The following is a 16,895-nucleotide window of genomic DNA, read 5'->3' as shown; positions in this document are numbered from 1 at the left end:
CATAACGCCGGCACGATGTCTATTAAGTAAACTGGGGGGGGTTCCCCCCAAAAAAACCCCGTTGGAGCCCCTAAAAACTGTAATTTAGAGCGGCACGGCGGTGCGCGCTGCACTCAATTGTCGGAGCGCGCTTTTGTCTTTCGCGCCGTTGTCTATGAACCATAAATAAGTGACTGCATAGAATGTGACTGAATTTTATCATTTCCATGTATAAGCTAGACCAGTGGCATAGTCATGAGTGGGCCTGGGCTTACCCATTTTGCGCTCAGACTCATCAAAACTGTAACATCTTTACTAGTGCCGGTGAAGATCCTCTAGCTTGCCAGCTGAACAGATCACTCTCTAGTGGTCTGAATACTCCCATATGCTTTGCAGACAGAAGCACTGCCCATAGGCTGTTAACATGCCAGCCCCCCGTATATGTTTGATTTTCATGCATGTGCAAAAACTGAGTATTCATGGGGGAAGGGCAGTGCAACAACCGCCTATAGACTTCTAAGCATAGGGGAGTGTTCTGGCCATAGGAGGAGGATCCTTCAGCTTGAGGATTCATCACCAATTCAGGTATTTATAATTTGATTTGAGGATCATTGGAGGGGAGGGAGGACAGAGAGAAAGGGGCATAGGAGAACAAAAAAATTTGCCCACCAAAACTGCACATCTTGCTATACCACTGAGTTAGACAGCTAATTGTTGTCATTTCAAAAGTCTCAAATCTCATCCTCTGCAGACGTGTACAAGAAGCAGGCAATAATTTATTGTGACAATAAAAATATATCTAAAAACCTTTTTACCAAACGTTGGACCCAACACGGTCCTTGTTTCGGACAACCTGAAACACGGACCGTGTTGGGTCCAACGTTTGGTAAAAAGGTTTTTAGATATATTTTTATTGTCACAATATATTATTGCTTGCTTCTTGTACACGTCTGCAGTTTTGGTTTGTTTGCTTCTGGTTGGATTTTTCACTACAGACAAGGTTGGACCCCTTTTTCCCCTTGGCTTTTCTATAGTGGTTTATACATCTAAAATTATCCTTCTAAGTGACTTGGATTTTTTTTTTAACTAACTGCAGATTCAAAACCTGCTACACCAGTTCTGCTTCTAAACAAGCTGTGGCAGCGAGTTTTAAAATGGTGCAGGGGGATTTAAAATTTGTACCTTTGGGTGGAAAAAAAGTGCATCTTATGGAGCGAAAAATACGGTATTTAAACCAGCACTTATCTTAATTGCCCCCCGCTTCACAAGCTACTTATTCAGAGGACATTCTTGTGCTGCATCTAAAAATCTAAATATCATGCATAAGAAATAATCTTACTGATTAGTGCACGCATACAACCCATCTACCCGTCCGCTGTCACTGCACCTTAAAAATGTCTGCCCGCACACCTGCTGCCACTGCCGCCCCTTTAAAAACACCCACCTGCCCGCCACCACCGTTGTCGTACCTGGTAGTCCAGTATGTATCCCTCCCTCGCTAGCGGCACACAGTTCAGGAGCGCGGATGTCGGGAACAAGATTCCGCGCTCCCACTTGGGCATGCGCTGCTTTCTGAATGGCCGGCATCAGTTCTCGCAAGTCCCGCAAGAACTGATGCCGCTAGACGCTAACGCATTCACTGAGCTGGCGTTAGTTTTTGGCACTTAGCGCACGCTAAAAACGCTAGCGCACCTTAGTAAAAGAGCCCTAAATATTATGGGAACTTTCATAATGAAATGTTGCTGTCATCCCAACATACTTACCGTATTTTTCGCTCCATAAGACACACTTTTTTCCATCAAAAAGTGGAAATGTCTGTGTGCCTTATGGAGCGAATATTGCGACTTGTAGTCTAGTGGTAGGCTGGGACAGGAGAGATCCATTCAAGGAGTGGCGCGGAGCCAGGCTGGAGCGTGAAAAGCTCGCGCCTGCCTTGTGCACCACTGGCAATGAGATCTGAGGGAGGGGCAGGATTGCGGTGCAGGAGTGTGGAAAGCTTGCTCCTGCTGATACACTGCTGGACCATCAGGATTTAAAAGATACTGGGGGGCGGGGGTAAAAAATTGTTAGCTGGCTGGGGTGGATCCCTCCTATCCCAGCCTACCACTATACCACCAGAGGGGGGACAGAGTACATGGCAGGGAGGTGGGACAGGGTGCAGAGCCTGGCGGTGGGGGTGGGGGTGCAGGGTTCAGACCCTGGCAGGGAATGAGGGGGGATGGGTGCAGAGCCTGGTATATTTTATTAAATATTAGTACACCATTTGGTTCAGAATATTTTTTTTCTTGTTTTCCTCCTCCAAACCTAGGTGCGTCTTATGGCTAGGTGTGTCTTATAGTGTGAAAAATACAGTAAATATCATCATAAATTAAAGAACATTCTAATTAAAGGCATTATGTATATAGCAGCTCAGACACAGAACTATGCATACTTAATGGTGTTTCATTTTTTTTAAGGGGTTTATTTTGGGTAGAACTATTAGAATAGTAAACTACAGGATGGACATATATATTTTGCAGCAAAAATAGATTTCCCGACAATGCCATACATTTTTTTTCCTCATCTTTTCAGCTTTCTGTCTGATACATGCTTTGGCAGGAAAGAAGACAGCCTGTAGAAATGAAAGTTATGAGATATGACATGCTTTTAGCGTTGTAACCAATCACAGTTCAGGCAAGGTCAGCGTAAATGATACCACACCTTTCTCAGGGGTTTCTGTCCATTATAATTTCTTACCTGTCTTTGGTTCAACAGAAAAATAAGGTTGTCCCTGTAGAATACTATAAACCACCCGGGCACTGCTTCCATAAGTAGGGTCATCAGCATCAGTAGCTGTTACTTGAAGCACAAAGGTTCCTGCACAGAATAACATTAGCACTGAGTTAAAATAGATCTAAGTTCTGAAGGTCATACAATACAGTGAACTTTATAGTGATAAAAAAAAAATCTAGGAAATGATTTCACAAAGTACCTCATCAATCAATCTTGGGGAAATTTAAAAGTTAGGCAATAGAAGGCAATGATTAAGAACTGATTAAAACAAAGAAATCAGAGACTAGGGTTAAATGGTTAATATGCCAAGTGGAGACAAGTAAATAGTGGGGTTCACCAGGGAATTCAGCAACCACATTCGCAGTACCATATGTTAAATGGATAACGCAGGAGCACCTATGGCCCGATTCTATAAATGGTACCTAGGTTAGCGCCGCTAGGTGCCCTAAACATGGATACCTAGTGATGCCTAACTAAAATTCACCTGCAATTGAATTGTTTTTTTATTGGGTTAAATGCGAGGTAATTGATCTCACTATTAAAAAAACAAACAAACCATACATATTAAAAAAAAATATTTTAATTGTCACTGTAGGTTGCACATAGATATCATTGAAGTGCCTAGCGGCACCTCCTCATAGTTGTCAGGACCGGCTGCCTGCTGTTCCGGGAACAGAGGGAGGGAGGGAGAGGAGTTGGGTTTGGAGCACCACTTTGGATGTTGTCTGAGGAGTGCAGGAAACTTTTTTTTTTTTTTGCTGGTTGTTTATTTAAATATTGGTTGACTGAGATTCTACTGCATATGTGGCAAGATTCCATATTAGGAGTCACTACACAGGAAAATGATTTAGGCGTCATTGCTGATGATATGTTGCAATCTTCAGCTCAGTGTGCAGCAGCAGCCATGTAACCAAATAGAATGTGGGGAACTGTTAGGAAAATAGTGACAAATAACAAAAATATTAGAATGGCTTTGTATGAGGGGCGTTCAATAATTTATTTACCTCAGTAGGAAAGAAAAGAGTTTTCAAAAAAAAAAATTTGTTTTATTTTTCATTATAGTCCCCTTATAGCTCCATACATTTCATCCACTTTCCTTGAATGACTTTAACCCCTTTGAAAATAATTCTTCTGTTTGACCTTCAAACCAGGATGTCACACCTTCCTTGACGTCTTATTTCTTCAAAACTCAGACCAGGAAATAATCCAAGGTAGCCAGGTCAGGATTGTAGGATGGATGGTTCAACTGCTGAAACCTACATTCTTGGATGGCAGCTTGTGATTGTTGTGACATGTGTACCAGCTCATTGTTGTGAAGAAGCAGCACACCTGCTGTGAGTTTTCCTCATCTTTTCTCCATGATTGACTCCCTCAAAGTGATTGGTGTGTTGGCATAACGCTTCCTAGTTATGGTTGTCTTGTGTGGCATGAACTCCAGAAGCAAAAGTCTTTCATCATCCCAGAAGATGGTTGCCATGACTTTGCTTGCAGAATTTTCTGTCTTGAACTTTTTTGGGGTGGGGATGACTTGTGCTTCCACTGCTTGGACTCCATTTTGGACTCAGAATCTCTGTGATAGACCCAAGTCTGTGATAGACCCAGTCACCAAATGATGAAAAACATTCACTTGGTCTTCATGGATCATATCCAAGTTTTCCTGACAGTACTGGAGCCTCATGGCCTTCTAACATGGCGCCAGCATCCTTGAAACCCATCGTGCACTAACCTTGGACATGCCCAACTTTTCCTGAATTATTTTACCAAACTGTACTGCTGAAATGCTCACTTCAGCTATTCATAAAACCTTAATTTGTCTGTCTGACAAAATTAAATCTTCAACTTTCTTGCATATTTCTGTGGAAATTGCTTCTACTGGCTGTCCAGTGTGAGGGTCACCTTCAATGGACTCTCTACCCCACTTAAAGTGCTTGCTCTAAAATGTTACTTTGTAGGATGATAGGCAGACTCACCATAAACTGCAGTCATGTGTTCATGGATCTACTTGGCTTTTTCCCTTCTTTTGTGATAAATTTTATCACTAAATTGTGCTCTAAATCTCATAGTTTCTTACTTGATTCACATATGGACTCTCCTGACATCCTGTCTCTTGGAATATTAGACTCACATTGAGCTGCAACTGTGCATGAGTAACTTTGAGACATGTCACAACATGCACAGTCTTGTTGCAACATGCTTGCTACTTTCTTTCATGCTCATGTAGATAATTTATTGAACACCCCTCATATCACTCCATTTTACAACTGCATCTCAGATATTGTGAGCAATCTTGATCTCCACAACTCAAAAAAAGATGTGCAGGGGCATTTTTGATATGACATTCAAATCCGATTTTTAACGTTTTACAGAACACACATAGAAAAATAAAACAATAGCAAACATGACCATTTTCAAATCAGAAAAAATATCAATCTTTTTTGTTTTGAAAATGGTCATTTCTCAGATGTGCTTGTCCTCAGTGTGTCTATCTTTTTGAGCCATTTTTTAGAAGAAAGAAAAAAAGTCCAAAAGAAAAATGCACAAACATGCCATTGGGAAATAGTAGGGGCTAGCAATTTTAATAGACTGGCCAGCAGAACAATGGGGGCACCTTAGGAGGTACTTTAAAGAACTTTACATAAAAAGCACCAGGTTCACATCTTACCATAACCCCTTATAGTATATGGTAAACCCTCCAAAACCCATCTAAAACTTACTAGAGCTATATGTACACAACACCAATAGCCCTTATGCCTATAGGTGCCACCTATATGAATGTACAGTGGAATTTGGGTAGATTTTGGAAGGCTCACATAGTCCAGAATAAGTGCAGTAGTTAGAGTGGGATATGGGCCTGAGTCCCCATTTCTGTGGTTGACTACACCACCCACACGGATATGTGTGGTTGACTACACCACCCACAGGAATCTGCTTGCTGCTTTACTAGGACTGGCCCTAACATCTGAAGCTATCATACAGGCAAGTATGTACTGTTTCATTGATATGTTTGGGGGTGGGAAGGGGTCAGTGACCGCTGGAGGGGGGAGTGTGTGTGGGAGGTCATGCCTTCATCCCCTAGTGGTCATCTGGTCAGTTTAGGCACCTTTTGGGCACTTACTCATTGTTAAAACAGGTTTAGACCCAAACACCCAAATTGTGCTCTGGACATTTGCTAAAATGTTCACTTATTGCATAAAAACATCCACATCATAACCCCATCCTAGTCCCATCCAAACTACACCTCCAACATGTCCCTTTCAGATTTAGACGTACTGCAGACAAACAGCACAGAAATCCATCTATCCTTAATAGCACCAATACAGATAAACAATATCCCTTTGCAACAGGTTCAAGCATAAAATCCTTGGAGTAGATCTAGACCAAAAACTATCCTATCGGGATCAGATAAGCCATGTGGTTAAAATTGTTTATATAAACTATGCAAAATCAGTCACTCAAGCGGCCAATATGCAATCTCTGCACACTTGAAATGGCCTCTCTGATTGGAGGTGTCAGAGCATATGAACACTGGTAGAGCCAATCAGACTTTCACTATCACGTGAAGGGTAGATGAATCATGTTCTCAGTGATGAGAGACAGAAGGCAGATGAGGAATGCTACCATGGTTGCCTGTACATAAGGTTGACTGTCACGTTCGAGTAGAGAATGACACGGTGGTTATTACCCATAGACAACACAATGAATCCTTCTGCCCAATGTACGGCAGCGACCAGAAAAGCAAACAGGATGCTAGGATTTATTTAAAAAGGGATGGTTAACAAGACTAAGAATGTTATAATGCCCCTGTATCGCTCCATGGTGCGACCTCATCTGGAGTATTGCGTTCAATTCTGGTCTCCTTATCTCAGGAAAGATAAAGTGGTGTTAGAAAATGTTCAAAGAAGTGCAACCAAGATGATAAAGGGGATGGAACTCCTCTCATATGAGGAAAGACTAAAACGGTTAGGGCTCTTCAGCTTGGAAAAGAGATGGCTGAGGGGAGATATGATTGAAGTCTACAAAATCCTGAGTGGAGTTGAACGGGTATAAGTGGATACATTTTTCACTCCATCAAAAATTACAAAGACTAGGAGGCATTTGATTAAGTTATAGGAAAATATTTTTAAAACCAATAGGAGGAAATATTTTTTCACTTAGATAATAGTTAAACTCTGGAACGCATTGCGAGAGGATGTGATAAGAGCGGATAGCATAGCTGGTTTTAAGAAAGGTTTGGACAAGTTCCTGGAGGAAAAGTCCATAGTCTGTTATTGAGAAAGACATGGGGGAATTCACTGCTTGCCCTGGATTGGTAGCATGGAATATTGCTACTCCTGGGGTTTTGGCCAGGTACTATGAACCTGTATTGGTCACTGTGAGAATGGGCTACTGGGCTTGATGGACTATTGGTCTGACCCAATGTCCTTGAACCATATGCCCTTAACATCCTTATCCACTCACTCGTTATCTCAAAACTGGACTATTGTAATTCATTATAAAAAGGCATTGCACAGAAACAATTAAGGCGATTACAATTAATTCATAACATTGCAATAAAAATCATTACAAATTCTAGAAAATTTGATCATGTAACGCCACTTTTGAGAAATGTCCATTGGCTTCCAATTCCCCATTGTATCTCTTGCAAAATAGCCCTTTTATCATTTAAGATTCGTCAGACAAACATTCCTATATTTTTATACAGATTATTAACACCATACACCCCTCCTAGAGCTTTACGTTCGACTGACCATAATCTCCTCTCAATACCCTAAAGATCATTGGTACCAAACGCAATGAGATCTTTTCAACCACCGCACCCCAGTTATGGAACTCCCTCTTTGCTTATCTTAGAGAAGAATCTGTATTAGATAGATTCAAGAGTTCCTTGAAAACCTTTTTGTACAGGGATGCTTCAAAATTTAAAACCCTGAGGTTCGGCACGGCCGACCATTAGAATGCCCATTCGAGTCTCATTTATTTCACATATGACTTGCTGCACTTATTTATTTATTTATTTTAAATTATTTATAACCCGCCAATCCACAAATCTAAGCGGGGAGCAATAAAAACATACACAATCATAATAAAAAGTAAGACAAAAAAGTAGCAGCAAAGGACAACAATAAACAACTCCCTGCTGTGGCATGAACTGCAATTATAAATGGTAAAATATGAAGCATCCATCAAAATCGTCTGGTGACTAAAGCAAAGCTGATTGTCACGAGTTAAGCAATTTATAATTGCAGTTCATGCTACAGCACTTCATGAAAAAGATCTTTAATTGGAGACTCTTGATAATTGCCAAAACACTGTCAATGTCGAGTCCACAAGTCCACATTGTGCTACCGTATTATAAAGTGTATCCTGAATAGTCCACTGCTGAGTGATCGCCATCTTTTCCTCACGACTCTCATGCTTGGATTGCTGTCGTCGTCGTAGAGGCCTGTTGGGCTTTTTCTTCAGCATCTCCACACCCATCCACACCCATTATAACCTTAGGTGCCGCTAGACGCCATGCCGTAAGTGCAATTCCAGCACCTACTTTTTAAAACAAGTTTTTAATCGGTTTTAAATGGGACAGTCAATTATCACATCAATTAAGGAAATTAATTTAGGAATCGATAGGGTGCTTATTTCTGGTGCCATTTACAAAATCCAGGCCATAGAGGCTTGCAGTAGGTTAATGTGTTTTTAATGCCTAATCAGCTCAATCTGTTCATTTCAATAGCTGAAAACAGAATACTAGCTCTCATATTGGAACTATTCTGCCTATCAAAAGCTGTGCTATTACTTGAATACAATAGTTGGGACAAATTATTTTATTCATTCAAAGTTTACTCCTGTTAAGAAGCTTTTGAGCAGGTCTCTTAAGAACATGAATCCATCTGAATGTGTGACTCAGTTAACAATTATATTCAATGTAGAATTAGAAACATTACAATATACTCTTGAAATGCAGTTCACAATTCTGCATGGATTATATCTTCATCTGGAAAAAGCATACAAAGCAGGAATTTCAAGTTCCCAGCCATTATATTAGAGAGTGGCAAGCACATCTCCACTGCCTGTGGATTTCTTGACTTTTTTGATGGGGGGAGGAGGTGGGATGTGGATGATATTAAAGGAGATAAATAAGAATGCCAGTAAACTTTCAATATCTTCATGTGTTTGGGCACCTGGATTGTGCTAACTTGTATAGCAGGCCTTCTTGTTGCTAGAATATGTATGTCTCATGTTGTTTTGGCTGGAACCTTTGGTACCCAATTGTGTGCTTTGGAGAAGACAGCTACATTGTTGATGACAGAGCAGATGTCTCCTTTGGAATCCACACTTTAAATGTGCAGCATTTTTCTCAGAAATTCTAGTGAGAAGATATGCAAATGTTATCTTGAGATGCAGAATGCAATCATTAAGTGAATGTGACCCCATTGGGAGACCCGGTTCTCTGCATTTGCTACAAAATGTTCATGCTTTTATTTTGCTAGTTATATTGTTCATTGTTTTCTCATATAAGACATCTATTGTACAGAGAACTTTAGAAATAATTGAGAGAGAAAGGGACTTCTGATTCTCATCTATTTTTTATTCTAATTGAGGCAGAATCCTTGCTTCTTTAATGATTACTGCTTAATCAATGTATTTTTTCACTAGTGTTTGGATTGTCAAAATATAATCTCTGTATATATACCCCTGAAGTCAATATATTGTAATTTGAGTTGTGCGCGCAAATCTGGGTTTGCACACAATTTGTATGTGTAACATAATTGAATAACAAGCCAATTAGTACTGATAATTGGCTTCTTATCAAGCAATCTTATCTTATAAGTGTTAACTGATTTGAATTAAAATTTATGTATGTAAATTTAACCATGGGATCTGTGCCTAATATTTTCACTTGGTCATTTTAACAATAATCCAAGATGTGGGAGGCCCAAAATGTGAGAAGTCATAAGCAAAACCAAAAATATAGTAGTAGATGTTATGTATTTAACCATACACATCTAAATAAAACTATAGAACTCAATGTAAACCCTCAACTCATACAGTAAGAGACATAATTTTTAAAAAGGTGTGGGTGGGTGGGGGAGAGGGGCAGGGATGATGGCTGAGTGTAGCCAGAATATGAAAGATCAGTAATGAATTCTGGTGGGATTCATTGGTATAATGAGCTTCCTACTTATTTATTCAATTTTATATACCGTTCTTCCAGAGGAGCTCAGAACAGTTTACATGAATTTATTCAAGTACTCATTCATTTTTCCCTGTCTGTCCCAGTGGGTTTATAATCTAATATACCCAGGGCATGTCTGACAAAGATGGCAAAATAAAGTTTACAAAGCATGGTAAAAATATAATACGACAAAACATGGTATGGTGAGACATAGCATTGCGAGCGTAGTTCAGTAAAACTTAGCATGGTAAACATTGTATTACAGGCAAGGCTAAGATAGTATGACACGACAAGAAAAAATGGTTAGGCAAGTGTGCATGATGAAGCATAGCATTGAAGAGATGGAACGGCAGATATTGGGTGGTAGACAAGGCATGAAAGATTGAAGAATGGTCAACATAGTATGGCAAACATAGTACAGTAAATATGGTGTAGAATAAAGTATAGTAGAACAAGGGTGGTGAACAGAGTGACAGAGTATGTTAGAACATTGGATGACAAAGCATGGCATGGCCAGACATGGGATGAAGCACAAGTGTGCATGATGAAGCATAGCATTGAAGAGATGGAACGGCAGATATTGGGTGGTAGACAAGGCATGAAAGATTGAAGAATGGTCAACATAGTATGGCAAACATAGTACAGTAAATATGGTGTAGAATAAAGTATAGTAGAACAAGGGTGGTGAACAGAGTGACAGAGTATGTTAGAACATTGGATGACAAAGCATGGCATGGCCAGACATGGGATGAAGCACATCAGTGTTTGAGATTTGAGACAGTGGAAAGTCAAGCCCTTTGCCAGAAGGTTCGGGGAATTTGGGTTGGCACACTCATAAAAGGGTTGGGAAAGAGGTGAGTTTTTATCATCTAGCCCAGGGGTAGAGAACTCCGGTCCTCGAGAGCTGTATTCCAGTCGGGTTTTCAGGATTTCCCCAATGAATATGCATGAGATCTATTTGCATGCACTGCTTTCAATGCATATTCATTGGGGAAATCCTGAAAACCCGACTGGAATACGGCTCTCGAGGATCGGAGTTCCCTACCCCTGATCTAGCCTGTTCTTTCATTACCATACTTTCAGTTTGTTAGAGCACATAAAAAATGTTGAGACATTTTATTAAAGTGTATTAAGCAGCTGCAGCCTAATTCTATTAATGGCACTAAAAATTATGTGTAGAAATTTGGGCACACACCCAATTTCTGTGTACAATGTAATTGAATAAGAAGTCAATTAGCATTAATAATTAGGTATTAAAATCAATTATTGGCACTAAGGGCCAAATTCTATAAACGTTGCCTAAGCGCACCTACATTGTAGGCACTGCTCCATGTGGTTGTCAATCAACCACAGGGTTCCACTTATAGAATCATGCCTAGCGGTGCCTAAGCGGACTTAATGAAGATCTCACTAAGCACCATAGAGGTAGGCGCCAGGATATTAGACTGGGCTTAACCAGGCTTAATTTACCTGCACCTAACTCAGACGCCTAGCAATGCCTATTTTCCACCCCTAATTAAGCCTAATTTTTAGGTAAGTGGTGTTAGGCAGCATAGGGTGCCTTGACTTAGGCATCACTAGACACCACTCTGAATTCTGTGCAGAACTCTAAATTAAAAAAAAAAAAAAAGTATCAATTAACTTAAATGCTACGGTCAATTACCATGACATTTAAGCTAATTGAAACAATTTGGGTTGCACACTGATTTTAGTTAGATACATAGTAACATAGTAGATGACGGCAGATAAAGACCCGAATGGTCCATCCAGTCTGCTGTTGGAGTTGGAGATGGAAGGAGCTCTGAATAGTGCTGCTGGAGAGAACCAGAGGTCAGGGAAGGAGGGAGCTGGGCCTAGCTCTGTGCCCCAGGGTTGTCCATGGATCCTGGGGTCCCTTCCCTGGGAAAGGCCCAGGCTGCGAGGCCTAGAAAGGATGGAAGGCGGAAGTTTGGGGTGACTATAGTGGGGTCCTTCCTGGAGGAATGCGCAAAGGGGGCAAAGATGTTGCTAGGCGTCTGCAATTAATGCAGTTTATACAATCTGGACCTCATTGACATCAAATAAAATTTACACACACATTTTTAGGCTCTGGGATCCTTTGGTAAATTTTATGTGGGGGTCCAAAGAGGAGGTATAGCCGTGGTAGGTCAGGGGGGTTTCCTGTAATTTATACACACTTTTCAAGAATAAGGGGGATCCGCAACTAATTTTGATGCAAGGATTTACAAGAGGTTTCACTGCTGTTTATAGAATAGCCCTTAGGCCCCCCCGATTCACTAAAGTCAGTGATCGTCCCGATTCATAAAATGGGCCGCCGCATGGTTTTCCCCTTGATTGTCCATTCTCCAATCCTACCATGCAAATTAGTAAACCAACCCCTTCCTTCTCCCCCCCCCCCCCTGCAAAATATCTAAGCGATTGATTCACTTACATTGTTTGGCTATTTTGCATCAGATTTTACGATCCTAAAAACCGACTGCTGTGGACCTGTCGGTAACTGTGCTACCAACAGGTCTGCTGGGTTTGTTTTTTTTTGTTTTTTTAAATGGCACAGATATTTTACATGTATTACACACGCAAAATATCTGCCCAATAAAAAAACTGAAAAGACCTCCCCAATGACCCATGACAAAGCCCCCTCCCTCCCTCCCTGAACCCCCCAAAATGGCAGGAGGGATGCCCAGTCCCTACTGCCACCAGATGCCCCTGCCAAACAAATATGGCAAGAGGGATGCCCATTCCCTCCTGCCAGCAGAGGCCACTCTCTCTCAGCCCTCCTCCTCCATTTTACCTTTAGTTGGGAGCAGGAGGAGTCCCTTATTGGCTCAGATACCTCAAGCCCTCCTCTTCAGCGCAGTCTTAGGTGTCTGAGCCAACCAGGGACTCCCTTAGGCTCCCTCTGTATCCTGGATACAAGGGGGAGGAGCTAAGGCTAAAGCTCTATGGAGACTGTTTATTAAAACGTGGTATGATTTTATGTTAACCTTTGTTAATAGGCAAAATTAATAAGAGGTAAATGCAAAGGCTGAGTGGTAGTCATTGTGGTGTAAGCGGAAAAGTTCCTTACCATGCATTAAATTCATTCTCCGTTAGTGTACATGCTCTTTATATCTCCTGTTGAGAAAGCATTACCAGTACATCTATCCTAAGTGCACAAGTGACAGCACATGCTAATTACTGTACATTGATTGCAATATGCAGTCCACAAACAATCTCCACCCAGTCCCTGCACTATTCTGAGCCTCACAATTAGCATGTTGTTTTTTTTAGTGCACAGGGTGTTTAATCTAATCTAATCTAAACCTTAGATTTATATACCGTGTCATCTCCTGAAGTAGGGGCTTGACTCGGTTTACATAAGACTTAAATAAACAGGGACCTCAGTTTAACTAACATGTGAATTACTAAACAAAAGATAATTAACACTCCTTAGAACCATTTCCCCAAAACTGTTGAAATAGCATTGTTTTCATCGATTTACGAAAAATCTGGAGAGAAAAGAGTTCTAATATAACTAGGAATTTGAGAACACTTGAGCTATCAATGTCAGCCTGTATGAAAAAAACATGCTAACTGCTTAGTGCATTTAAGTTAGCATGTCTCTAGGTGTATTTTCTCTGCATTAAGGTCAAAATTCTATAAACAATTTCACACTAACAGCCTGTTTTACAAAGCCATGCGGCAACAGCCCCGAAGCCCTTTAAATCTCTATGGACTTCAAGGCTGTTACTGCGCAGCAGCTGCTAGTGCGGCTTTGTAAAGCAGGCCCTAAGTGTTATTTTGTTAAAGTTGCTCAGAGCTGGGTGCCATTTATAGAATACTAATATTTTAGCCCGTTACATTAACGGATGCTACAATATATGTATGTCTGTCTTTCTTTATTTCTGTCTCTCTCTCCCTCCCACTGTCTTTCTTTCTATCTGTCTCTCTCCATGGCCCCCTTTGTCTGTCTGTCTTTCTGTGTCTCTCCCTGCCCTGATGTCTTTCTTCTTTTCTTTCTGTCTCACTTCCTCCCGCTGTCTGTCTTTCTTTCTATCTATCTGTCTGTCTCTCTCCCTGCCTCCTATGCAGCAGCATTTCTCTTCCCCCCCACTTCCCTGTGCAGCAGCCACAGCAGCATTCCCTCCCCATCCATTTCCCTCCCCCCACACCCCTTCCCTGTGCAGTAGCAGCGTTTCCCTTACCCCCTTTCCCTTTTCGCGGTCTAGCCAGCTTCTTTAGTCCCTTGCCACCGCTCCCCCCTTCACTTCCCACGGTCCCGACAAACCTGCCAACTCCAGCAGTATCTGCAGCACTGTATACACGCTGCTTCGGGGCCTTCTACTGCTCTGATTTGCTCTGCCGTGTCTCTGATGATGTCATTAGGGACGTGCCAGAGTAAATCAGGGCAGTAGAAGGCCCCGAAGCAGCGTGTGTAGAGTGCGTGTGTAGAGTGCTGTGATGGAGTGGGCAGGTTTGGAGTCAGGATTGCAGGAAGGGGGGGCGGCAAGACGTCGGGAGAACTGACTTACCGATCCTGTGTAGAGCAGGGAGTCCAGCGCTGGTGGCCAGTCCTGCGAGTGTAGGTAGGGGCTGGGGACTCGCGCATGCGCATTCCTGCGGCCACGGACCTATAGAACATGGAACAGGGAAAACAGAACACGCAAGTAGGAGTGCGCATGCGTGGCTAGGGTTTTATTATATAGGATTGTTTAGCACCGGGATCTGGTTTTAATTTTATACACAAAGATTTACACCAAATAAAATCTAGTGCGAAATCTCATGCTTGAATTATGCACGGATCTCCTTTATTCTAGAAAACTGTGCATAATTTCCAGGAATGCCTCCGATCCACTCATGCCCCTCCCATGGACGTGCCCCTATATAGATCCATGTATAAAATGTATGTGTGGATCCTGGCATCTAAAAATGTGTGCAGAATTGTTAATTGATGCTAATTAGTGCTTCTTTTGATCATCAGCACCCAATTATCAGTGCTCATTAGCTTGCTATTCAATAAAATTGCTCATGGAAACTGGGTGCGCACCCAAATGTCCAAGCACCGTTTTGAGTGCTAGATATAGAGTTAGACCATTACAGCATAAGATGATGCTGGAAAATACTGAACAGTTAACACAGACACTTTTACTGCAAGCGGTAAAATTTTACCATACTTTAGTAAGACCTCCCCCCATTAATAAACACACTATCCAATCAATGCTGATTAGTATACAAATTAATAAGCAAATAGTTAATTTGCATATTTTGAAAAGTTTTAACATATATTAAAATCATTTAATTAACATTAATATATGTAATAAACCAAAATAAAAAGCAGGTCAAAAGACCAAGGGCTGGATTCACTAAGAGCACAGATCAGATCCAATCCGTGAGGGATCCGATCCGAGTCCAGGGGGCTGATTTATGAAGCACCCTCATGCAAATGAATGCGATTGGAATCACGCTCCCAACCACCTGCCCGGATTGCTCTATAGCGATCCCAATGAATGCACAGACCATCTGTAGATGGTCTGTGCATGCACTGGCCCTCTGAGCCCAGAAGATATATATTTTTTTACTGTTTTTAACTTTTTTGTGAGCCCGTGGTTTTAACCCGCTTTAAGCCCATGGGTTAAAATCATGGGATTGCACTGTGGAGAAGGGTGGGAGAGTCAGGGCTGCAGGAATTCAGAGAAGGCAGGAGATTAGGGCAGGCGGGAGAGTCGGGGCTGCAAGAGTTCGGGGCAGGCAGGAGGTCGGGGCAGGTAGGAGAGTCGGGGCTGCAGGAGTTCGAGGCAGGCAGGAGATCAGGGCAGACGGTAGAGTCGGGGCTGCAGGAGTTCGGGGCAGGCGGGAGAGTCAGGGAAGGCAGAAGATCGGGGCTGAAAGCAGGAGTTCGGGGCAGAGAGCAGAAAAACAGGGCAGAGAGCAGGGCGGCAGAAGGCAGGGCAATTGGAAAGGACCTGAGCGACTGGTCCTCAGCAGTCACTTGTTTGTGATCGGCCAGCCCAGTCGGTGTTGCAGGGCTTTTGTTTGTGAATCGCTGCCTGCCATAATTTGAATGCCATTCCCCCCCTCATTTGAATGTACGGATCGGAGGATGATCGGGACATAGGTTAGTGAATCGGGTCGGAGTGAAATTAGGTCGCAAAGCGGTCACAAACCAATCAGTACACGATCGGTTTGCTTAGGAAATCTAGCCCCAAGTGAACTGAACATTTTCCCCCCTCTGATGAGAGCTTCTAGCCTGTAGTTCTCATCTTGATCTGTACTAGTAGAAAGAAAATGGAGTATTTATTTAAAATTTCCAAAGACCAAGGGCAACTTCAGAGATAATATTAACTTTTGACTTTAAAGTGGATGAATGAGTGCTAGACAGATGATGTTGGCAGCAGTAGACTTGCTGCTGTGAATTCATATCAGGCAGAAATGGTATGGAATGGATGAAAGGACAATTTGCAGATGTGTGAAGTCCCATTTTGCACATGGCAAATAGATATGAATTGATACATCCAATATAGAACAATCACATTTCCTCAGCTATTTCATAAAAGGCCTTTTGTAAAATACAATTATTTCATTTTAAATATTTACCGTACATACTTTTTTAACTTTATTTAGTTTTTTAATGCCAACAAAAGTGCAATACAATTTTCATACAAATAATAATTATCAAATAAGCACTTATAAACAATCAGAATCTATGCAAAAGATAAAAATTCCCTCCCCCATCCATCATTACCATCAGGAATACACCAAAACAAAAGATATACCCCCTCCCACTTCCACCCCCCCTGGATGTATGGGTGCAATACAATGGAAAATAAAGATAAAGGGCAACTAAGACGTCAATGGACCCCAAACCAATTTGAATATCTTATTATGCCCCAGCAAGTCAGCATTCATTTTCTCACACATACTCAAATACAAACCCATCCAAGTATAAATCGAAGTACCATTTTACCTCACTTTTTAGGGAAAAAATGGTAAGTCG

The 16,895-nt window shown here is 41.6% G+C and overlaps 1 protein-coding gene across 4 annotated transcripts in view; it reads right to left on the bottom strand.

Moving 5' to 3' along the window:
• Nucleotides 1-16,895, bottom strand: part of CDH7 (cadherin 7) — a 390,069-nt gene that overhangs the window by 144,841 nt on the left and 228,333 nt on the right. For all 4 annotated transcript variants that reach the window (XM_033934193.1, XM_033934192.1, XM_033934194.1 and 1 more), the window contains one exon: nt 2,716-2,835. In XM_033934193.1, the coding sequence (XP_033790084.1) occupies nt 2,716-2,835 (120 nt within the window). The remainder of the gene's footprint in view (nt 1-2,715; nt 2,836-16,895) is intronic.

The sequence above is a fragment of the Geotrypetes seraphini genome, chromosome 2 (assembly GCF_902459505.1).
Source record: "Geotrypetes seraphini chromosome 2, aGeoSer1.1, whole genome shotgun sequence".
NCBI classification, from domain to species: Eukaryota; Metazoa; Chordata; class Amphibia; order Gymnophiona; family Dermophiidae; genus Geotrypetes; species Geotrypetes seraphini.
Note: the sequence above shows the minus strand (reverse complement) of the source record. Positions and strands in the feature narration are given on the sequence as shown.